Below are 25,477 nucleotides of genomic sequence, written 5' to 3' on the forward strand. Positions count from 1 at the left end.
AGAAAGTAACTGCAACACTGAATAATCTATCTTCTAAGAAAAGCAATAGAACACTTGTTTTTCCCCTTGCTTTCAAGAACTGCTTTTGTCTCTATCACTCTCCCTGCTTTGGAGGTTAATAGGCTAAGGTTCTAGATAAGTCTCCTTTTGCTTAGCATGTAAGGTTGCATCCTTGGAGGCATTTATGTGGGTGAGTCAAGAGCAGCTCCAATAGTGCTGAGTGCTGGGTTAGAGCAGTCAGAGGGAACTACCAGTTCTTGAGCCCTACTCAACTCAGAACTCCTTTGTCAGCTGGCAGGGCTCCTAAGTCCCTCCCTCTACCCTCCTTTATTTCCCCTCCTTCTCAATTTGGACAATGCACATACCTGACTACACCTGCACGGCCACAAGAAGAACAGATTGTTTTGAGAAGATGCTGCTAAGAATTAAAAAGGCACACGTGTAAATATGCTGACCAAGGCAACAGCAAAGCACTGTAGGCCAGCAGAAAGATGACAGCCAGAAAAGAAACAGAACTATGTTGAAGGCAAGACGCTTCCATATTGTGTTGTATGAGATCTCTCTTTCTCTGTATACATACACACACGTTGAACGTAATTCAAGAAAGATTTTAGGAATGCAATATAATTAATTTAAATTCTATCAATTCCTTCAAAAAGTTTTCTTTTTTAACTAAAGTTGTGACATCACTAAAGAAAGTAATTTTAAAAGTTTATGCATATGTTTAAAGGACCATTGAACTTGCTTCTAGACCTGTGCAATTCCTGTACAGTTTCACAGGATTTAAGTCAAAGATATGCATATATCCACTATCAAATACAAAAACCTTAGCTAAATTAAGGCATTTCAAGTCCTCAGGTAATATGAGTGCATATCCAAGGAAACAGAAATGGGAAAAAAGGGAAGACTAAGATGCCATGAATAGCCGTGATGAGTGCAACTTCAGGGAATCACTTATGAAACACACTTAAGTGACCTCAGCAGGAGATTACACTCCAAATTCCAGAGGAAGGCAGAATTTGACAGGGGAAATTCTCTCCTTGCCCCTTGTGGAGTTCCACATTGCCTTGAGCAAAAGATCAGCCACAAATCTAGAAATTACACTTTCTGGTACGTCTGAGCACAGGTTCACAAGAAAGTGAGTAGTCAGTACTTCAAAGAGTAACTGGCTACATCATCCACAGAGAAGTCAGGTTGAATTCTGGAGCCTAAGCACCAATTACTATTTGCTTAATGCAGAACTGCACATATTACGAACACCTCCAGTCATCTTAATTTGATCATCTCCACCCTTCCCCAGCCCAAGAATTTATCAAAGCTAGATGAAAGCATATCTTAATCATTAAGACTAGATAATGATGTAGCTGCCTGCATAAGCCTTTTTGTTATCTGAATTCTTAGCAGCAGCCTCCAGACCGATGTCTAGCCACTTAATATCCTCTTTCTCTTGCCAGTAAGTGAAAAAGATCTGAATTGCCTTCCATTATTAGTGTGCAGCTATGCATAGTGATCAAGTTACTGCTTTGTTTATTGAGAAACACTAGCGAGATTTAACTTGGCCCCATACAGTAGAAGTACTTTTTAGATTCTTTGTTGCACATCTTCAAGTAGCAGAAACAGAATGCAGGACTCAAGCAATATAACCTCCCTGCTTCTCTTAAGTCAAGGATGACATTCACTGCTGATAGCAATGTACAGAAAGCTGCTGTTGGAGCTATAACTGTAACACCCTTCCTCACTTCTCTTTGCGTGTTTCGAGTTATTGATTTCTATGAAAATCTTGGTTCCTGTTTGCCAAGTGTATTTCATAGTGTATTAGGAATAAAAAATACACAATGTTTGAAAACAAACAAAACAAACACCCAAAGAATAACCTCACTACAAACCCCACATAACATAAAACACTGTGGTTATATAAAAGGACAGTTTAGTACAGGCCCAGGGCCTATCCTGATCAGCACGCACATATAACAAACCTGCAAATGAGCCAGAATGAGAAATCCTTCAGAATGTTAGAAATTCTGATACTTGCACAGCAACATTTACCCTCGCCCTGCAATCTCCTATACCTAACATCCAGATTTTCAGACTTCAGTTATTACTTGCCTAGCTCCAAAACTGACACATGTTCCTGGAGTTCTAGAGGCTTCTCAGATCAGGCGAGCAAACTTGTTTGGAGAAGGAACAATTTTTCCAACTGCAGCAGGGTTAATCTTACTGGCTCACAGACAATTAAGCCTCAGGCCAGGTCAGGGCTTTCCCTGGATAAGTTTTTTTTTTTTTCCTACTGGGCTTCGCATAAGTTTAGCTATGCACTGTGAACATCATATGACTTATGAGAAAAGTCTGCTCCCCAATGTGGAAGTTTCATTTCATTTCTGAGTTGTTTTGGAATGCCACCATCACAGGTTTCCAGCAAGATATTGGTCAATAACAGAGCAAGAAGCACACATTCATTATGCAGGATAAAAAAAAAAAAATAATTGTTTGACCTCTTGGTCTTTTTGTCTTTTTTTTTTTTTTTTTTTTTCATTACAACAAGGAGGGTTTTGAGGTTAAGATATGATCTACAACTTTAATAAAAAACCTAACCAACCACAAAGAGTTCAGATCTTCAGTCTCACAGACTGCATGCACAACACTATGTGAACTATCTCTTTCTGGACTATGTAACTACACATAGCTATAGGTACATGTATGCATGCATATATAGCTGTATGTATACACACATAAAACCGTAAATACATAACCATGAAAGTGAGGACAGAAACCACCACTTTCCTCAGCCAGCTTGACAGGCAATGGTAGTTTCTGTCTCCTGCACAAAATAAAAATCAGATTCAAGAAGGAAGCTGGTGAATTTTTCAGTAATTTTGTGAGTCTTCTATTTCCACCTTGCATCCCAATTATCTTTTCTGCTTAGGATTATAGCCTGACCAAGATATTACAAAATCTACCATGATCACTTCCAATTATTTTTTTTGTTAGTCTCAAGCCAAGAGGAAGAAAGTCAAATTCTTAAGCAACTATTACAGGAAAACACAGTGAAAACAATTCATCATCCACCTATGCCAAAGAAACCAAGGCTTATAACAATTCATTACCATATTCTCATCATATAAAGCAAGCAGAATCTGCAAGCTCTAGTCAGCTTCTACTTGAAGAAATAACAGTACATTAGGAATTTAGCGAGAAAGTAACAATGAAAATAACTGCTCCAATGAGAAGGATTAAACCATTTACAAACTGAAGTCTGTAAGAAAGTGCCATCCTTCCTCCTCACCATTCAAGTGGTTCATACTTTCTCGCAAAGTGATAAGCGGAGATTATTTGAGGACCAGGTGAAGGACATGTTACATGATTTATTGCCTGGGAGTCCAGACAGGCAGAGTTCAGCCTTTTATATCTGAAAGGCAGCATGAAAACTACATATGAAGCAGCATATTTCCAAAATTATTCTGAACCAATTTCTAGTATTTGCGAAATTCTTCTTCAAGTTATTCTGTAAAAGTAACAATTAAGATTACTAAAATGGTCAGAGTACAGAAAATTACACAAAAGCTTTGGTATATAAAATTCCTTTTTAAAAAACAAAGCAGTTAAAACGAGTGACGACTTCCAAGTTAACTTCCCTCTGAAAAAAGCAAACAAAAATCCCAACAAAACCAAAGCCTTCTGAAAAAGAGATACATGAAGATTCAAAAACAACACAGTAATCTTTTCTGTATCATCTGAGAAACAGTTATTGTTCCCACCTGTAAAATTCTGCCTCTTGTAAGACTCCCCAGACAGCAACCCCTCAAGCAGTCTCCTACTTGAGAGGTGAGCTGCAACCTTTTTACCTTCAGATGCATGCATTAAGTAGTGCTGATGAATTGTAATAATATACACACACCAACCAAATACTGGAAATTGCTATTAAAATGTCAGAAAAAAAAAAAAATCTAAGTACTCCTGCCAATCCCTTCACATTAAAAGATACAGACTTGGTATTACACTCAGTTCTTTATAACTAGCCAAAGTGTTTACCAATGTCCTGTAAGCCTACATTAGAACCTATGGGCTTCAGAAAAATAAAGTACAGAAATTATTATCAAAGAGCTCTTAGTGTCCCCTGCTGTCAACAATTGTGGAGCCTGCTGCAACAGGTTTGAAAACAAGGGAAGAGATCAGGTAGAAGTTCTCATATTAAAAGCACAACTCCAAATTTGAACAGAGTTGCCTCTCCTGAATCAAGTTCAAATTTATGCCAGACAATTTACAAAACAACAAATTGGCATCTGAGACTTTCTAGGAGCAGGTTACAATTGTAGGTCTTTCAAAAAAGAATGGTCCAAGAAAAACAGTAATACCATTGATCAGGATAGAGTCACTTCTGGGAATTAAAACCGTGAGTATGCTGTTCTTTGCTGCTGCTGCTGCGATGGCGGTTGTCCTTGCTGCTGCTGAAGACGAACCTGCTGGGAATATGGATCCTCAAGAGATTTAACAAAAATAGTCGTTTTAGGCCCAGTTTTCCAGACAATACCATTTGAGTCTATTACAGAGGACTCTACGGTGATGTTGTGGGTGCCAAGTATCACAAAGTTTAACAGAAACTGAGTGCTGAAGTAGTCATTGTGTGGTTCCACCCTCTGCTCCATTTCATTGGTCATGTTGTCAATAGGAATCTGAGAACACATGGAAGGTTAAAATGCTATTTTATATATACCTGTTAGAATAAGTTTGAAGTTCTGCTCTCTGTTTGAAGGAGAGAAAAAAAAAACAGAGAAAAATCTTTGTCCTCAATTTTCCTAAACCAATGCATGTGCATGTTTGAGCCAGCTTGACGTGCTTTTTCATCAATGAGTTATATCTATTCACAGATGCAAGGTAGCTAACAAATCTTTTTCTCTGAGGTCCTAGCTTTCCAGAGTAACATGAGTCAGACAAACATTACACACTTCCTAGTCCTGTTATTTTTTAAAAGCAACTGACTTTTTTTTTTTCCCCTTTTCCCCCCTCAATGCTCCCCCCCTCCAAAACTAAACAAACAAAAAACAACCCCAAAATCCACCAAAACAGGCCTTTCACTAAATGTCAGCAGAATCTGAACTTCAGACATGCAGTATTTGATAAATCTGTTGACTTGAATTTAACATGAATTTAACATGTATCTCCTCAGGTGCTATTTAATTTGGACAGTCCTCCTGACTTCCATAAACAAAAGTAAACCCTTAAAATGAGGATAAGGAAGTTCTAGAGTCTACGTGGTAGGGAATAATCTACTCCTGCCTTTTTTCCCTGTGGAGTTTCATATGATATATAGCTAGGTTGAATTTTCCTGATCTCAAACAGATTCCTAATGACTTGTTCTGAACATCACAAAGCCTCTTTTGTTTGGAAGAAACGCTGTTGCTAAAAAGGTATCAGCATACAGCAGACTTAAAAATCCCAGATCCCTTCCATGCACTATGCCTGGCTCTGGCCAGTGCTAGAATGTCAACTGTCAAGAGTGAGATGATTACAGAACCACCCATTCATTTCAGTTTGAAAATTCTGCTAACTAGAGCCAAACAAAAGAGCAGGAAAATACAGCAAGAAAGCTTAAAACTCTTCCTGACTCTACTCTATCCATACCTTATAGTCTTGTCCAGATTTGCTCTGCAGCACTGAAGAAACGTTTAGACAGACAGATTGGATTTTACGGAAAAGGCCTGGTTTAGATCCATGCTGAACCACTCCTTCTACCTTTAGGGCCAGTTGCTGATTGTTCTGTACTGCAATAGGTTCTGCTGGGTTCCTCGGAGATGGAGATAGAGCAAGCTGACACACAAGAAAACAGATCAAAATATTATTTTATGCCTCCAGAAAAGCAAACACAATTCAAGGACGGAACAGAATGCCACCTTATAGAAAGATTTTGAAGGGAGGGGTTTGGTAGGGAAACCAGCAAATGAAAACACAGAACTTATACCTGAGACTCGTTACTATAATAATTAATAAGCATCATCAGCAATACCAGATGTGGTCTTTATATCAATTTCATTAATTGCACTTCTTTAAAAGAAGCTGAAAAAAAATCTTCTACAATATAGCCACAGGTGAGTATATTACGCTGAACAGAGAAGTAAAATGCAATAAGAGTAAATATTAAAAATCTTAAGGCTTTCACTTTTCCCAGAAAAAAGGAACACTTGGTTAAAAAAAAAAAAAAAAAAAAGAGAAGAGACCACTGAAGGTCACATAGCCATTCTTAGTCAGTCAGTTGATAAATATTACAATTTTCTTCCAAGATAGTAAACATCGCTTTTTAAAGGAAAAGGAAAAACAATATGAATTTATAAAAGTTGCCTTCCCAGGACTAGAAGATAGTTTAGCTTTGCAGACTCAGAAACAACAAAAATTCCAGTTATTTTACATCTTTAAGGCTTTGCAATCAAAGAACTCAATCCTACTTGCCTAAGTCACAGTCTAGTGGTTCTTAATGATCATATGTACCTATTATTCAGGTTATTCCTAACAGATAAACCCAGATGCTATTTACAGTTAAGTATCTTCACTAAAAACACTGAGGTTTTGTGCCTTCAGTAAGGTTTTTCTCATGAAGTAAAGACTATATGAAGAGAAATTTTAGGCCACATTTGAGCAGTACTTACCTTAATACTTGTAGACTGCAGCTTTTGAAAATAGTACCTTTGAAATGAAAGGGGTACCTTCAACAATGCAATGACAGCATTGCACAGACAAGCTGTATGCTGTAAGAAATAGAGCCAAAACAATTGAGAAAAATATCATTCATAGCATAGGAAAAAGACATGCACTTGAGGTACTGAAACTGCAGTAATTTCCATTAGAAGTCCAGAAATATACCGATACAGTTATAGGATAACAGCCACTATGATGACAGTGACTACATTCAGCTTCTCTGTTTATGTTCTGCCCTCTGTTCTGGAAAGAACAAGCAGGCCAAGAAAAAGAAAAATCAAAATCATTTCAGTCCTAGTGTTAGTCAGCAGAACAGGATCTGTTTGAAACACTCATATACAAAACCCTCACACACAAACTTTCAAACAAATAGTTACCCTCCTAGCAAACAAGACTGGCATCTACCACAACTTAATGCAGTGCAATAATTAAGTTTTAAGCCTCTTGTCTACTCTTCCTTTCCCCACTGTGCTCTACCATCCTTCTGGCTCAGATGAGCAAAGGCAGCGCTACTGAAGTCACCAAGCTGCATTGGTATGGAGCCAGTGACAACTAAGTTTACAGGGTTTATCTTTGCTACATTTTACACAACCAATTTTTCTATTCTATTTGGAATCGGAACGGACTGTTGAATTTAGAAACAAGACAAATAGATGCCAGCCATGACAAATGAACTACCTTGTTCCCATCAACATGCATTTCAGCCTTATGATATTCACTAACAGTAAAAGACAAAACCATACTAGCCCTGTAAAGGAGTATGTTATCAGCTCACTGTTTGCATTCAGCACAATTTACATTGTGTTCTCTGATGACCTGCACTGATAAGAGAAACGCCATACTCACAAAACACAGTATTAACTGCCAACAGTTCAGCAACTGAAGCTAGGATAGTGCTGGACCCTCCAGCACTGCCTGTGGTAGGGGAAGAATTCCTTCATGACAACAGCATGAACAAAAAGAGTGTACTTCAGTATTTGAATGCGAGTGTGGCAAGAGATCGACAGACTCGATGCTAATTTTAGGTATCTTATCAGCATCTGCTATATTCTTAGTATCAGAATTTTTAAAACATTATCTTTAATCAGACCAGTAAGGTTACAGATGTCTTAGCAAAACCTTTTTTGGAAGTACTTTTGAAGTAGTGAGTCTCTGTAGACATCATATGTGCCAGTAAGAGGTTATGTTAATTAACTGAGTGTGCTCTTCTTCCATGTCTTGACCACCACAGATATATGGAGTTGCTGAGTTTTTGGAAACTTTGTCTACAGGATATACATTTAAAACTGTTACTTGCCAAGTAAGACACAGGAGCATACTTCCTGTTGAGGGATTCCACTTCTTCCAGGACATGATTAAATACAGACATCATTCTTCTTTCATATTCACTCTCAACATGTGCTGTTCCATTTGAGCTATATTCCTGGAAACTAAAAAATAAAAAACTTTTCATCATGTCTAACATACTTTCGATATCGTAATTGGGGAGGCTCACTCCCAAACAGGCCCAACAAGACCATCCTCTGTTGCAACTTGAAATCCGTTAAAAAATAACTATGTCTTTCAAACAGTTTACTCTGTTTCTTCATTATTTTCCACTCTAAGACTTGCCCTTTACATTTAAACCCTTTCTTAACTACAGCTTACCCACCACATTGTCCCCCACTCTCTCTCACTTGAAGCAGTTACAGGTCTAACAGACTCAGCATGCTTAATTCCCCTAGCTTTTACCTAAGCCTTCAGTGTTTAATTCTCCTGGCTTTTATTTAAACCTGCAGTGTTTATAATGTTTTTGAAAGTCTCAACTAAAGGAAAAGCAAGAATGCCAGTCAGAGTTAAGATTAGATCTGGAAGTTTGTAATCTCACACTCCGAATACAATTCCAACTCCCAGACACCTAATGTTTTGAAGTCCACAGCTTCGTACTTTTTACAAGCATGATTAATTAATATATTTCCTAAGCAATGCTTAATTCATAATGAGTAGGACAGTCACTCAGGATGTTCACTTTTATTTCCAGTTACAAACCCACACATTTAAGAAGATGTTTATCCACATAATCTTCCATTTAATCTCAGCCTAGGAGTTTTAAAGAGTGATTCAATTCATAGGTACTTCAGTGTAATTTTCTAGCGGGTATAAGTTCACTGTTAAAAAAGAGCCAGAGCTGATGGATTTACATTAGAAGTTTAAATTAATTTAATGCATATATTTTCAGCACTCTGAAGGAAACTAATGTGCCCTTACAAGTGCCAACAGCAGGTATGGGAGCTAACACAGAATAACACAAGTTAAAATAGGTGGCTAGAGAATAGATTAAAAGATGTTTTTTATTTTAATGCAAGTCTATATTTAAGGCAAGTCCAGTATAGTGCTCTCAAGAGCAAAATCAGTATAAAACGCAGAACCCGAAACACAGTCACTAGCCTGCCAAGTATAGCACAGCAGCAACAGGTTCTCAAGCCTGCCCAGAGCAGAATTAGAAGGGTCTACTGAGAAACTTCCTGAACGTTCTTTGAATTCCTAGGCTTAAAGCCCCAAGGATTTAGAAATAAATAGCAGAGGAGTAGAAAGTTAACTATCAAACCTACCTTGCAGATTCTGGATCCAAAATCAGAGCTTCTATTGCATGTGAAATCAATAGGCAGCTCTGCTGTTGTCTGATATTAATACTAAAGAGTTAAAAGACTTACAATGTTGGCATCTAAAACAAGATATGCAATATATTTACTGGCACTTTTCCTTATTTCTCTATCTTTTGTGAAGTAATCCTACAGTCATTACTCCTTTAGTAAACATAGAGCAAGAAATATGAAAATCCCAAGTTTTACGGTGTTGCAACTTTAGGTCATAACTTGTTCATAAGGTAATTCCAAACATTAATAAGGGAATGTTTATTTCCAAATAGGGTAAAAGCAATTGGTACCTAATTTTTATGTTACTAACTGCTTCAAAATTACTTTGTTCCAGTCTTCATAGAAAAGAGGATTGTTAAGCTTCATGCTGTCCACATGAGAAGGAAAGTGGAAAAATTCTAAGATTTTAAAAGGATACAGTTCTACATTCCTTAGAGTTGCTGAGTCTGCATCAAAAGATGCCTGATACAGATCTCCATACCGTGTAGCCAGGTTTCGGAATTCCTCCATTGAGTGTTTCATCTACAGAGACAGTGTTACTAGTAAAAAAAAAAAAATCAAAGCAGAACAAAGTATCAAACATCTAGAGAACCACTACACTATAATATACAACACTGAAGGAATAAGACAACATATTCCGGCAAAATATATTAAGTTCTTGCTTCTTCACACAGATTAAAAAAAAAAAAAAAAAAAAATCACCAAAGTGACAGACTATTATCCATGCACTAAACAGATATTTTTCCTGTAACACAGGACCAACATACTCTCCTTGGGTTAAAAATAATGTAAAAACAAAAAACCCCAACAACCACCTCCCCCATCCACTACTAGTAAATCAAACTGCTCCGTCTTTCAAAGACTACCCACTGATTCCTTCTCGCAGACTGCATGCATCTTAGAAGCAGACTGCCCTGGTGTTCTGCACAGTCTCAAGTCAGTTGCCAACACTCACCAAAAGGAGTTGCACTACGATCCTAAAGTATATATTCTTCCTTAGCGTAATCACAGTATCTAAGGTGTTTCCAAACAAGGTGTGAAAGGTCTTGCTGCAAGTTTGAGCATACTGAGTGGCTTACTACATGCATAACCTTGGAAGCTGTGCGCATGAATGTATGAGAAAAACATACGTACATGCTCAACTTCAAAATATGGCCTGCTACAGGCAGACATTTTTATAGCTACAGGTGAAAACCAAGACTCACTATTTAGCAAAACTCTTCGCTACCACTTTTCATTTCTTTCATCAAATATGTTCGCTGAGAAGCAAAATTCATACCAGAGTCAAACGTAACTGCACAAGAGCGGAACAAGAACACATGCCTGGTTAGAGATGCGTCCACACCTTTGGAGATCATTTCCTGATGTCATAGCAATCGTTGTGGCAATAGCTGGTGGTGGACTTGTTTTCAGGCTGTTGCAGGTACAAATAAGTTGAGAAAAAGCTTGCAGAAGGTCAATCCTAAGTTTCACAAATCCACACTGAAAGCTCAGCGGATTAAGCGGCGTACTAGCAGCCTGAAACACAGTAATAGGAATGTTGGCAATCTAGGTCAAAAGCAAACACGATAAAATAACTTTGCAATGTCACTGAACTATCTCATCAGCCAACTCAGCCCTTCAGTTCAATTCTAAAAGCTGCTTTTTTAGAAACTACATTTAACAGGTTTGCTCAATTTAAATCATGTCGAATATAAACAACACTGAAGTTAGGTAATTACCTAAGTCATATTCCAAGCGTAGCACCCCTGTAACAAATGTGACTAAGCTTTTACAGTATTATTAGGGCACCTATTTCCTCTTTTTCCAAGGCCAAGCCATTGGGCTTCAAATGACATTAGTCCAGACAGTCTTTACCATAAGAGAGCACACTGAATTGGAAGGCAAACAGAAACACAAAGGACTGAAAAAGAGGTTCTCTGCATCAGCCAAACGAGAAGGAATTGGCTGAAGTTACCTGCAGCAAGAGGAAGGGGTGATAACCTTTGATTTATTTTTTTTTGGAACAGTGAAATGGACAGGAACATTACAGAGGCACTGAAACTTGCATTTGCTGAAGTGTCAACTAAGAACAGTAAATAACTCCAGGAGAGTAGATGTGCTGTCATTATTGAGAAAATATGGTTCTGTGAAACTTTGCTCCCTAAGAGCTTATCTGACTTGTAGAAACATCTGTGACAGCTTAGGAGACCCAGAAGTGAGTAAACTGCAGCGCTCAAGGTTTGATACTAGTTAAGCCAAAAATCCACTACTTATTTTTCTTATATTGTTGGATTTTGAGAAGAGTACACTATTCTCTTCATAGGGAAAAAAGCCATCTGTAAAACAAAGCACTGGGACCTTCTCTTACTCAGAGAATGGATGTATGTTAAACTCATACATGTCTTCCCCACTGCTTCTTATTCCTCAACAGAAAAGGTCAGTTTTGGAAGTGAGGTGTTATCCCAAAACCTTACTAAGAACCATTTCTTTGCTGGCAGGAAAGCAGCAAACTAACTTCTCACTAAACATCACGTCATCTGAGAACTGACCCACTATTGCCTAAAGTGAGGAAACATCAGCCAACTGCAACCACTTTAAACTATTGAGCTAGATTTCAACCAAAGGAGTAAGACTATTTCATCACTTGAGCCATTCAGCCCCTCTTATCTACACTTTGCCTTCCCTTCTCCAAGGGCATAAAAAAAAAATAAAATAATAATCCCTTTTGAATGGAAATTGTTCAGTTTATTCTGCAAGGGTGGTTTCAGAAAACACTCTGTGGAAGAGATCTCACTGCACTGTAATTGCTCTACAGAGATTACACGCTTTTATAGAGAGTAAAGTACCAGTACTTATATCAGAAAATCCAGACATTTTTAGTAGTGCAAATTGGACTTGATTCTTGTAAATGGAAATACAAGCTTGTCTCATTAATACTGCAATTTACCTTATCTGCTACCCATATAGTCATGAGCAATAAATGAGTTACAATTCTTTTTTGAAAATGACAGAGAGTTCTTTGGTTCAGCCAAGTTCTTCAAACACCACCACTTGTTATCAACTTATTTGGAGTTCGTGCCACTTATTCAACGGTTATATTAGTGCTTTGTTCAAGTTCTGTATCTTCTCTGGATTACCAGCAGTGAAAAATAAGCACAGCACTTCCAAAGAGATGCATGTTCTGTGTCAGAAAGAGCAAGTCCTACTCAAAACCTTTGCTAACTATACAAGCAAATACATTGAGACAGATGGGGACCGTGGTGGATTATGCTCTATGGCAAGTCCCTGCCCTTCCCCCCCATACCTTTCATCCATAAGGTAACGGGAATTTTTTCCACAAGTGGACTAACTCACACGAGAACATTTTGCATACAACCACGCAAGACAGACAGTTGCATGTATATCAAGAAGAAATTGAGAAATTTTATGGCAAGATCAGACACTGCCTGAATATTTCATCATTGCTAAACTGGGCTGACTGAAAATATGCAACAGATTTACTGGCACAGTGTCTTCCAGCTACAAAGTAGACAACTACACAGGGCTCATCATACGCACTAATGGTCTGCAGTACCAACAGTGCAGAGTCATGCTCTACACTGAAACAGCAGCAACAGTAAAGCCAAAGTCAGAGGGAAGGGACAGCAAAAGTGTTCAGCAGTAAGACTATCGTGCACTTCATTGCACTCTGCTCCCCTTTGAAATGCTGAGTTCTGTAGATGCAAGCATCAAGTGGCTCCTTTAACAGCTGATACACTCAAGCATGGTTAGAAATTGGTCCAGAGCAATACAAGCCAGGAACAACCAGCAATACAACCCAACTTCCTCTTCTCTAGCACTCCAAAACCTGTACTTACTCCCCTGGACCACAACAGCCCACAAGAAAGGTATTGCACCCAGAAAAGCACTATGTCCAACATGCAGGAAGTGAAGTCAGCAGAAGGAGATGAGGACAGGAATCTTTCAACAGAAAAAAACCCCAAACTCTAGGGAAAGGCTAATTAAATGACTGAATCACAGAGTGACCTATTTAAGAAAGTTATTTTCCTGCCTGTATTAATTATTAACATCTAAATAGATGAGATTTCCCCCCCCACAATGTCTTCTAGACATTACAGAAATCTTGAAGTGTTAAATTAAAAGCCTTCAAATTCACTCAGCCAAGAAGTTAAAGACAAATACTTCAGGAATGACAGAGCTTTCTCTCAGAGGACAAAGGTGTAAAATATGCATCCTTCCTGCTTATTCAGGGACAGTTTATTAATAAACACTAATATCTGAATCGTCACAACAGTGAGAGCTCCAGTAAATGGAAAAAAAAAAAAAGCAGCTTCAGAAAACTGTATGTAAAGATTTCTTCATGGAAACTAAAATATGAAAGAAAAAGTGTTGTACGAAGCTGGATCGTCTTTTGTTAAGAAGCAACTTCATAGTAAGAACTGAAGGTCAATATTCATTAATGCTTTTTTGCTTTGTGTTCACAGACATCACACAGCTTCTTGCTATTTTCACCATTTCAGAGAAGCAGGAAGTATCTGCATAAAAGGGAGGGACCATCTGAATTCTGCTGATCTGATGAGACTGAATTGTCCTTCCTCCTCTTACTAAATTGGTGTTGCCTTGTTGTTAGGATCACATTGTCAAATACAATGCAACATGAACACAGCAGGAGGGAGGAAGACAATTAAATCCTTCTCCATATCTTGAGAAGATAGCAGCCAATTTAGAAAAATTCCCAGGCTTGACTATTACAATAGCATTTATTCAGCCAAGACAAGGAGTGGAAAATTTTAAGTACTGTAACTTTAAAAAAGATCCATCACACATCATATGATCTGATCAAGGCAGGAAGTGGGGACGGGGAGGGGAGGGGAGAAGAAAATAAAGAAAGAGAAATCTAGCTAATCACACTTAGCTGAGCTACCGGATCTTCTCTCTGAAGATGCAGTGTGTTACAACTGGCTCTTCTCTGCAGTCCTCTCAAGAAGAGAGAGCCTAGCAGATGTCAGACACCTTTAAAAACTTCTCAGAGATTTAAGAACAGAAACCAAACAGATATGCTGCAGTACACAGAAACATCATCACTAAAGTAGAAAATTTGTGCTAACCGTCAGTGATGCTATTCCTTTGTGATAGGATTTTAAAGCTTCAGCAATGCAAGAAAGCGCTGAGCTGTAGTTGTCCTCCTGCAAACCTGTAAGACACTGTTCTGCATGGGAGAACTCCTTCAAGCTGTTCAGCCAGAAGTAGAAGTGCTCTGAAGCCACTTGAGTCAGCAGGCTTTGATACAGTTCTCTGGCCATGTCATGGTTGCCCTGTAATGACAAGAATGTTTCTACGAGTGGACATGAAAGAAGGCTGAGGGTTTCTACAGAACAAACACAAATAAGAGAACAGTAACATCTCCAGAACTACTCTTACTTTAAAAATAGACATAGTGAAACTTCCTCCAATCATTTGATCATGACAATATTCACAAAAGCACAAATGCTTATTTTATGGAAATATCAGTCTATATATAGTACTTATTTATACAAGATAACTCAACAAGATGAGAAACAAATATCGAAATTTAATTTTACCGCAGCATCTCATACTAGGGTTTCTATGTAATTCTAAGCCCATCTGTGACTTTGCTGAAAGAAAAAGGGAAACTTATTTTTCTTCCTTTCGTCATGCTGTAGAAAGAAAAGCACACATCAGGATGGCCTCTATCACCTTCTAAAGAAGGGCTAGACAATGTAGATTAGGCATGTGCTCAAGAAAGTATCAGGTCATTACTCGCTTCTTTCTCAAATACTTCAAAAAGTTAAGCGAAAAACCATTCCGATGGGATGACTGCCCTAAATAGCATAAAACTGAACCAGCATTCCAGGGAATAAAAGTGGAAATTACTTTTTTTGCCCTCTATTCATTTCCTCCTCCCAAGTCCTACCATTTTCCTTACTTTTTCCAGTTCAAAAAAAATCACTAGCATCCTTCCAACCACACCAAACCATTTTCCTCCAGGTACTTTCACTTACCATTCTGGAAGCCTGCCTGGCTATCCTGTAGGCTGTCCATCCATTGGAGGCATTCTCAAGCTGCTGTTTGATAACAGTTTTGATTTCTGAAGATAAAGCTTTCTGACTGGAAACAAATATCACTGTGGCAAGAGAAACCTAATGAAGCGTGAAGGGGTGAGAAAGAAAGTTACATTTCAGGAACCAAACAAAACAAGAAAAAAAGCCAATTCTGTTTCCTAAACTACCAGAAGTTATCTGCTTGATTTGGACTCAAAACTACACAGAAGATTAAACATACATTTTAACTGAGGAACTTTTCTCAGTCATATCTTTTAAGTAGTTATGGCAACCCAAGTATTTCTTGTAGATGAAAGTCACTTTCATTTAAAGAATCTTTACTATGGCTTTTAACTGAGATATTTCATATGCTCCAAATGAATTAACAGGAAGCTTATCATTTCTTTCTTAAAATTCATTTGCAAATAGATGTGCTAAAAGCATTTTTATCACTTATATTAAAAGTCATGCGCATCAGTGTACCATACATAAATTGAGCTGCCATTTCGTTTTTCTATATTTTGCAGATACCCCAATAATTTCTATAGCTTTGTTTGTCTAAGCAGTGCCATCTGCTGGAAAGTCTAATGGAATACACTGCTCCATCTCAGGTATTTCAACATTGAACACTGACATGTAGTCAAAAGTTAAAGCAAAACTGAAAATAGCAGCTATAGACTGGCGCATCAACTTGGACATAACAAATGGCTTAGCCACCTTTTTAAATAAAATCCATCCACAGTAGTTTATATAGACTTTATCCATGAAGGGCTATTCACCAGAAGGAGGTCTTACCAAGAGTTCCTGTTTTTTATCTGTGGCAGATCGTCCAATTAATTTATAGAGGTCCATTAGGTCTCCTAGCATCCCATCTGCTAAGACAGGCAGCTGCATGGCAATAGCTGCTAAACAGTGGCACATGAGAATCCTAGCAGCATCCTGGGCGCTATGCAACTGGGTCAGCAGGGATTCAACTACTGACTGGCTCAGGTGAGGACGGCACTTGACTAGCTTCACCATACAAGTTAACGTGATCTGCAATTCACATAATCAACAGGTACAACACACACAATGTCTACTTAAAAATAAAACAGCCAGACACACTTATCTGCAAGTATGATTGCAGAAATATAGAAGATCTGGTATTTTCAAAACCATGTACTTTATAAAAGATGAGATTTTTCTAAGAGGTCTCTGACCCTGAGCTCACAGCACAAAAACATCGCACAAATTAAAGAAACAATAATCTTCTTTCTCATACCACCAGCCTTTACAGGTAAATAACCAGATAAAATTACTAGTAGCTTACAAAGTGGGAAAAGAAAAATGATAGTTTATAAAAGTGTTGTAATCATGTACATTACATCCCCATCACCAAAAAGCAGGTTACCTCCAAGATTCTCTTTGTCCTCCAGAAACAGCTCCATTCCATGTTCAAGTTCATGTTTTATTACAGTTGTTCCTCTGAGAGGAATGCTCCCCCCACCCCAGCAACAATCAACTTACTCTAGAGCTGAGAGGAGTTGCACTATAGTTGTGCTCAGTTTCTCTACCACTCTGAACTCTGATTATGGGTAGAACAGAAAAATCTTCATTTCCTTCCAGTATGTTATGCTTCCACCAGAAAGGACCTGATACACACTAGCATTTCTGTTATACAAGCTACTGCTATAACTTACAGCTGTTATTACTATAACTTCTGTGCTAGGGGAAGACAACAGTAATGTCACCTTTAAAGTTGCCTGAGCTCCTGGGCTGTCATCTTGACTACAAAGAACAAGAAGAGCTTCTAAGCCAAAAACTGCATCTTGCTCCAAAGGCAAAAGATCTAAGAAGAAAAACAGAGTAAGTTCCCTGTTATGTTTTCTGACCATAATGGGTGTAACGCTTGCACTGGTGTTGCAGTCATGACAGATAAATATCTTCCAATACCTCTGCTTTACCTTATTTTGATTAGAAACAATTCTGCCTTTCCATGTCTCGGGTAACTATTCAGTAGTCACACCAATTGTGACATTTGTAGAGCATGCATAAATCTCTAGACTAAGACTTCTAAATGCCCTGATATATTTTGCAACAGACTTTGTACAAATAGTATTCAAAACTTGACAAACAATTCACTAGTCTTACAGCAAAGGTAAGACAAGCATTTCTTTAGCACAAGTTCTAGTAATTAGCACAAGTTACGGTAATTTTCTATAAGTTAGACGAAGATAGAATCTTTCCAACCATTCACAAAATCATACAGAATATTTTCTGCTAGATTATAGTCCCCATTTTCCCTAACCAGTGTGATGGATCAGAGAGATTTACAGACAGGTTCACAGACAAGACCAGTTAATATGTGTTAAGTGCTTTACAGGTAAGCACCTGTAAACAGACAAATTTCATTGTCCTTGCTTTCATTTACCTTTTTCCTGACAAGAGGCTGATATATTAGTCAGAATTCTCACACCATGAGCTGCAATGCCACGGTTATTATGGTAACAGCACTCCTGTGCTAGTTTTACTAAATCAAATGATCTTGCAGTTGTAGCTGCTGTTCCTAAACAACGACAAAGCAAACAGGACATAAAACAGCACAGTCCGTAATTACACCACAGATCTTTTCAAGTACATTTCTGAAAAAAAACTGTATTGACATAGGATTATATTTTTTTGTATGTTTAAAGGACAGGATGAAAACATACCTTTCTCTCTCTCCCTCCACACACAAACAGAGGCTCTCCCTCCGTTCCCGAATACTACACAAGTTAGACATACATGAGAAAGACTATTTGAGTCAAAAGGCTGGTGTTTCAGGGACTTAGAGAAATATTGCCTTAAGAAATATTATACCTGATTAAAAAAAGCTGGTGAGCATATTAATTATTAAGACATGTCAGAATGACTGAAGAGGATGTACTATTTTTCTCCATTTCTGCAGCCCATGCAGTTGGGCTCATAATACTCATTAGGGCAGTCTGGCCTTCAAGAAGGATAAACAAAACAGTATGATCACCATTTTAAGGACAAGATACCAGAAAGGTTCACCTGGTTCTGAAGCAGGTCATTCCCACTAGGGTGGCATAGCTTCACTGTGCATGAGTAACATGTCAGCCCACACTCACACCATTAAGTCTCCATGCTACTCAAAAACTACACAAATTCATGGTTTCAAAGCACCTTAAGCAAAATGCAGGTCAGTCATTTGAGAGGCATTACATTTGTTCATTTTGTGAAGAAAAGCTGAAGACTCAAAGGTAAAACAACCTTTTATATAGCATATTACCCACAAAATCCAGAACAAAATCTTAGCTCATGAGTATTCCTGGGTATACAATACTCCATTTTAAGTTTACAGACCATGGACACAGTTCAACTCTCAGCTAGTGGTCTGAAGTTCAAAAATAGTTTAAGAATACACTATAAAGTATATAGATGAAACTGATTATTCATAGATAGCCAACCCATTACAAATCCCAAAGATAATCATCTAATCTATCTTTCTTACCTGGAGCACTGCTGAAGTACTGTTTAATGGCAATGGTCCCTGATAACGTGGAAAGAACAGATAGCATGCCCAGTTTCAAGCTGTCATAAGGAGTGTGAAGAGCAGATTCACAGAGTGCCTAAAGATTAGCAGGAGAAAAGACAGAGGGAAGGACGTCCCATGAGCTATCTGTATTAAAAGTTTAGTTTCACTTGTCTGAAAAGTTTTGGGAGTCAAGCAATTCTACAGTCAATTGCAAAGTTTCATAATAAACTTTAGCTTAAAAATGTGTAAACCTGAATATTTTCTCTGCTCCATGTGTGTGGCGTTTTGTTGGCCAACAACTTTAAATCTTGGATTGCAAGTCTCTTCACAGCCTTCCTGGGGTCATTCTGCAAATACTGCAACAAGAGCTGGATCTGCAACAAAGTTAATTCATTGTTTAAGAGAGATGCTACTAGAAGGAAGTCTCTTCAAAAGTACTGGTGAAGAAATTTTGAGCATACTCAGCCAAAACTAACTTGCCTTATCTGTCTGATTACTTGCCACGTGGAAAAGCTCCTACTTAGGCTGTGATGCCATGGCAAGCTAACACAGTCTCACAGCCAATTTCTACCATCCCGCTCTCCTTGTTCATGAGCCCTTCCCTACATCACCCTGCACAACTGAGATGCCTTGAGACCTGTTTCAGCACTAGCAGAAATACCATAAAACATCACTCAGAAGCTCAGTAAACACCTTATACTGTGATGATTATGCTACCAGCAAGAATTCTGGGCATTTGATGCTGATTTGGGTGTCTGCGTGATCTGCAGTTAACAAAAAGCAACACAGACACACCTTGTATACCTCAGTAGTTGCCAAAAACCACCCCAAAACCCAAACAAAAACAGCCCCTACCCACCCCCTCCAAAGCATTTAACTCAAATTAAGTGACACTTAACTACATGTCCTTTGTTGTGTTCATTTCCTGCATATTTACGGAGATGGAATAACCAGCGCATGAAAAAGCATGAACATGTCAGCCATCATTTTGCTTCCCATCCCCACCCTGGCTACATCACTTTTAAGAAGCATTGGCTGTTGCGCTGCAGAAATACAGCCTAAATCACCATGCTTATCACCATAAAAAAAGGCACATCAAGTGTTCTAATGTCATTTCGGTTGGCTTAGATTCAGTACTATCAAAAGCATGCTCTCAAATACAGAAATCAGTCATACCCAAAAAAAAAAATTTCAGACAGATCAATGCTATTAGTCTAAGAGTACAGACACCAGCCTTCCATAGCTGTACAGGATTGAAAGAAAGCAAATAAATTTTCATGACTACTTTGCAAGGATTAATTAGACAAATCTCAAATGTCACTGTGTTCGGACCTGCTATATAAGTCACGCCCACAAAGCACACTATCAGAACATAAAAGCATTGTATTTTTCCATCACTGCTTTCCCACAACTTGGTTTATAGTCCTAAATAATAGCAACAGATTCAAATTTCTCAGAGTTCTCTAAGAAATAAATTTTAAAATGCACTCTATGCTATTGAAATATTCATTTGCATGCATGCAAGGAAGGCAAAAGGCACACCCATGACCCAAGAAAATACACAGCAGTGAAAAGTGAAGACTGGGTTCTACAGGTAAGCTGAAACATTTTCAGAAAAAGTCAGGGTGTTTGCTTTCCTAAATGCTGATTGATCCTAGTTGATTTAAAGAAAGACAGGTTATGATCTGTAAAGAAGGGTTCCTGTGTTTGATAAGGTTATCTGAAAAGGGGACCAGAGAGGGCAAAAAATGTGAAAGCAGCAGCAATTTTCTGGGTATTCTTTCTCTATAGCACATAGGAACAAACATCCTAGCGTATCGATCAGGACTTATTTTAAGCATCAGCTAGAATCTGAGGGTTTTTTAAACGTACTTTGTACTTTAAGTTGATGGAATGAATTAGAAAGAATTACCTGTTTAGGAATGTCAACCAAAGAAGAAGCAGCAAGCAGAGTAAAGGTGTGCAGAGTAACAATGACCATCTTGGTAGAGGGATACGATGTTACCAGCTGCTGAAGCAGCTGCCGGGAGCTGGATGCCAGGCTAGCATCATGATGCATGTGCTGCAGAATAGGGATCAACTTCAATTTCAAGTCCACCGGTGTGGCCAAACCTGCAACAAGGAAGAGAAACATAGGCAAAGCATTAGTCCTTTGTACTGGCTTTTGGCAGTAGAGGCACACAGTATGTCTGCATTGCTACCACTGCTGAATGCAGATTGTGCAGACACCTGCATTAGCTTCAACTCACTCTACTAGCTAGCAGCTAACAACAGCTGTACCAAGCACTTTTATGCTTCTTTGATAAGGTTGCTCCTTGCTTCGTTGCAGGTAACACACATATTAACTCATCCGAAGCAACCTGTGATGGTCTATATAAGTTTATTCATCATACTATAGATGAGATTTATTCTTCATCAAACAGGCATTCTGAGAACTTAGATTTTAAGAGGACACAAGAGTCAGACATTAGATTATTGGTTAGCTAATTTAATTTAAAAACTGGAATCATCTGAGGATAAGAGCAACAGCATTCTGACATCCAATATTTACATATGGATACTAAAGAACTCAGAGAAATTAGAGCTTTTCCCATTTATCATTCCATATACATACGTACCTTGAATCATCTCACTGATTTTATTACATATTCCAGCAGCAAAATCCCTGTACAGAAAAGACAAAGTACCAGGTGAAATGAAAAAGAAAAAAAATAATTAAAATTAAAACTCAACTGAACTACCAAACACTGTGTTTTGACAATAACAACTTTGACAAAAGAGTGCTTGCCAAGACCAAAGTCGTTTTAGAACTCCTGCATGTGGCCATGATCAAACGATAAGGTGGAAGCTTTCAGAAATTTGTCAAAGTGACAATCAGCTCTACATTTTGTTCCCTAACATAATTCTGTAAAACAATCCTTGATTAAAGCTGCTATTCCACTTTACATTCCCATATTTATGAGCTTTCCATTACTATTTTAGAAAAAAAAAAAAAAAAATCTGTTAAACTTGTATTCAGATTTCTTTACAATACTGTTATTGCACATAATTAAATGTTTTGCTATAAATTATATGATTAGCACACTACAAAAGGAAATATTAAGGCTTGTGAATGCCAGTATCAATAGAGTTGCCATTCTCTGCAATATGAAAAACTGAGAAAAATTACATCTTACTTTGATTGTGCGGAAAAGTTGGCAGCAGCAAATATGGCAGCTTCAACTTCCACGTTATCATGCGAATCCAAACTCTGACGAATACTGTGATGTGCATTCTTTCTTTCTGGAATAATAGACGCCATGCTGCCCAACATCCTACAGAAATAAATCACCGCGAAATCAGGAAGACCAATGATCATGAAGAAATACAAGATGGAAATCAAATAGAAACATAAAAGGACTGGCCAAAAGACTACTTTCATATATATATGTGCTCTTTCATGTCTCTTACAGAAACAAACAAATGCTAAAAAGTAGGCATATAATTAAAAGCTAACAAATTTTGTCATGTGGGTTATGTCAGTGGTTTAATAAAAAACTAATTACATTTTGATACCTTTTAGCTTGAAATGCACACAGTGAGAAACTTACCAAGAATTCTTATAAAATTAAGAGTGCACTATGGCATTGGGAAAAAGTATTTTTAAGATGCTTTTACTTTCAACTTCTGGTATCAATACAACAGCTTTAATGCTAAAATGTACTGAAGGCTATTTTCAGACACACATGAAGTACACCTCATGGGATACAAATTCAGAAATGTAGTAGTCTAGAGGGATAAAAAAAAACATTTAGAGAACCATTGCCACCCTTCCTATCCCTCTTCCCAATTAGGACTGCAGAAGTAAGCGACAAATGTCTGAACAGTCAAATTTTAACCACATGCTAAGAAAGAAAAGTTTCTAGAAAAGTTTACCATGATCAAGCAAACAAATATCTGACTTTCATCATTTGTTTCTAAGATCTTTTGCTGATGTGAGATAAAGTTATTACTGGGAATTGTGCAATACCTTTTGTGTAACTGCTAAAAAAAGGAGCAAATCAATCTGTAGTTTGCTAAGAATATCGCAAAGATACTTTGTGGACATATTTATCATAATCCAATTAAAAGAGGAATTAATGCAGGATTTGCACTGATGGCAATTTTAGCAAGAGTTCTATGCAAATATTTACACACAATTACCGAGCAATAAAATGCCACAAGTTTTGTTTTAGCAGATCTTTCTTTCAGCATGTTCTTTCTTACTGACATTACTTAAGGAGGATAAAAACAAATCAACTGAAGATTTTCATCTGAAACCACTGAACCAACAGCCATTTTAACCTTTCGCCTGATGCATCCTGTGATTTGATTAGCAAGTTAAGTATTTCTTCAAACTGAGCAGATTCCTGGGACTTCTAGGAGTCTGTAAAGATAGCGCTCAATACCAGCTAACAACTGAAGTGGAACTACAGGAAAACATTTAGATATACTGTATTTACAGATTTCTAAGACATCAGAGCATGAAAGCATAATCTCAAAATTTCAAAAGACGAAAGATATGGATGGATAAGATGATCAAACAAACCCCTGTTAATGCCTCCCATCTTTCAATAGTGAAATCAGTAACAGTTCTAGATGGATAGAAGAAAAGAATACAAAGGGAGAAAGAAGAGTGCTCTCTTCACATTTGAATTCACTTGCACAGGACTTGGAAGATGCAGTTAAGATGATCACTTTGGATAGCGTTAGAGACACAGACACCAAAGCAGGACAGTGACATTAGAGATAGCTTTATTATTTTTTCTTTCATTTGATTTCCAGGAAGTCCAAAGCAATCAATAATACAATGGCACTTCCTTAGAAGTTACTGATCAGAGACCAACAAGCAGTAAACTTGTAGGACAACGATAAATGAAAAACAGGTGCAAGCAGAACAAGGTTCATATAAAAAAGTTTTGGTTACAAGTTAACAAAAATTTAGACACAAGGAAGGACTTTCCTTTCGGTCCTTGTCTAAACGTATCATAGGCAGCATATGATACATTGCATATAGCTACTGACTGGCATATGCATACCACAGGTTAATTTTTCTTCTCTTGAGTACACAAAATTTCAACACTGCAAATTCTGTTTTGACTGGAGCCATCCACAAAATTCTCACCATCATAAAGGGTTAATAACCTTCTTCTGATCGCAGATCCTTATCGTTCACCCCCCTTAAAGACAGATGTCTGTGTTTTTAACTCTATGAGCAATGTATAAGACACCTCCTACATTTCATTCACGGTAGTTGCAGATTTTGTTATTTCAGACCAGCATACTAATAATTAGCTAGATATCTGAAGTAAGTTAGGTTCATTTATGTAATACATACCGAAGTGTAATAGCCCGAGCAACCGGATCGTTGCTATGAATTACTGAGAAAACTCTTTTGACAAACTCATCCACATTTAGGATCTTCTCTAAGTGCTTCTCACTCTGCTGCGTAACTTTCAGCACACACAGCCTCAGGAAGTTGTTTCTATTAGAAGACACACACATTTCTTTATCAGCCTGTTTTATAATAAAAATTCAAACACTTTAAACATGAAATAATTTTTAAAAAACTTCCAAGAGTAAATTAAAACAAGAAAAGGTCTATGCTTTAGAAATATTATATTTAAGCAGACTGATATAGTCAAAAAGATACTATTAACACACTATTGTTTTATTTTGTAGTACAGGTAGCGCCAAATTTAAGCCCAATTCCAGGGAAATGAACCTGTTGACACCTGTGAGAAGGTGTGTAAGCGGATGCCTGTTTTGTGCACACTTAGGGACCTAATTCTCCTGGAAAGGCATGTCCAGAACTAAGACAGAAAAGCCTAATTGCCATTGCCAGGTGTGAGGGAATTTCTTTCCCTTCCTGGAGCCAACAGTGAAGATTCCACAACAACAACATATAACTTTGTAAGCTATTACCAGGTAACTCCGATTCCGTCACATGCATCACTTAGACATCAGGCACTTGGAAAAGCTGTACTTTGGGCTTTGTTATTAATATTCCTTAGAGATGGAATTTGCACATATGACCATTCCTCTGTTTATTAAATATGAATTTGAACACGCCTATGGCACAGAATTTACACCAGTGAACTTAAACCAGCCAGCAAGAGCATCCTCAAATCAGGACTCATGGAAAGGAACTGTGTTATTGATCACTCACAGCCACTTATGTCCACTAAACACAGGGAAAGAAAGCTTCAATCAAGCACAACTTGTCCTCAGTAGAGTAGCTAGCACTGCTGTATTATCAGGTAAGCAGAAAAACCCCACAACTGCTCAGGCTCCAATGCAACAACACTCCAAGACGCAGTGCACTGCTATGGAGCAAAGATCTGAATGGATAGAAACCGACTGATGATACTTACCCCACTCTGAAAACATCAGCTAGCTTTAAGAACGCTGAATTAATGAGAATAGGGAAAGGATATTTCTGGAAAAGCCTGGGAAAACGAACGACGGCTTCACACTGCTCCCCGAGTTTGCCAGACCTGAGGCCTAAAGAAGACAACAATAATTATTGCAGATACCGACCCTCCTTCAAAACCAGGTGCTTCCTCCATTCCCCC

The 25,477-nt window shown here is 37.9% G+C and overlaps 1 protein-coding gene across 1 annotated transcript; it reads right to left on the reverse strand.

Annotated features, from left to right (window-relative positions):
• Positions 1–4,352: 4,352 nt before the first annotated feature.
• Positions 4,353–25,406, reverse strand: INTS7 (integrator complex subunit 7; the record flags this gene model as incomplete). The annotated part of the gene is made up of 19 exons (XM_009707669.1): positions 4,353–4,670; positions 5,620–5,805; positions 6,639–6,737; positions 7,985–8,117; positions 9,279–9,347; positions 9,742–9,845; positions 10,647–10,841; positions 14,414–14,620; positions 15,329–15,466; positions 16,163–16,402; positions 17,098–17,195; positions 17,778–17,912; positions 18,861–18,978; positions 19,136–19,258; positions 20,797–20,996; positions 21,503–21,549; positions 22,061–22,198; positions 24,241–24,387; positions 25,277–25,406. Coding segments are annotated over 19 exons (2,795 nt in total), but the record flags the coding sequence as incomplete, so codon positions are not given.
• Positions 25,407–25,477: the final 71 nt, after the last annotated feature.

Source organism: Cariama cristata, unplaced genomic scaffold (assembly GCF_000690535.1).
Source record: "Cariama cristata isolate BGI_N322 unplaced genomic scaffold, ASM69053v1 scaffold31699, whole genome shotgun sequence".
Lineage (NCBI taxonomy): Eukaryota > Metazoa > Chordata > Aves > Cariamiformes > Cariamidae > Cariama > Cariama cristata.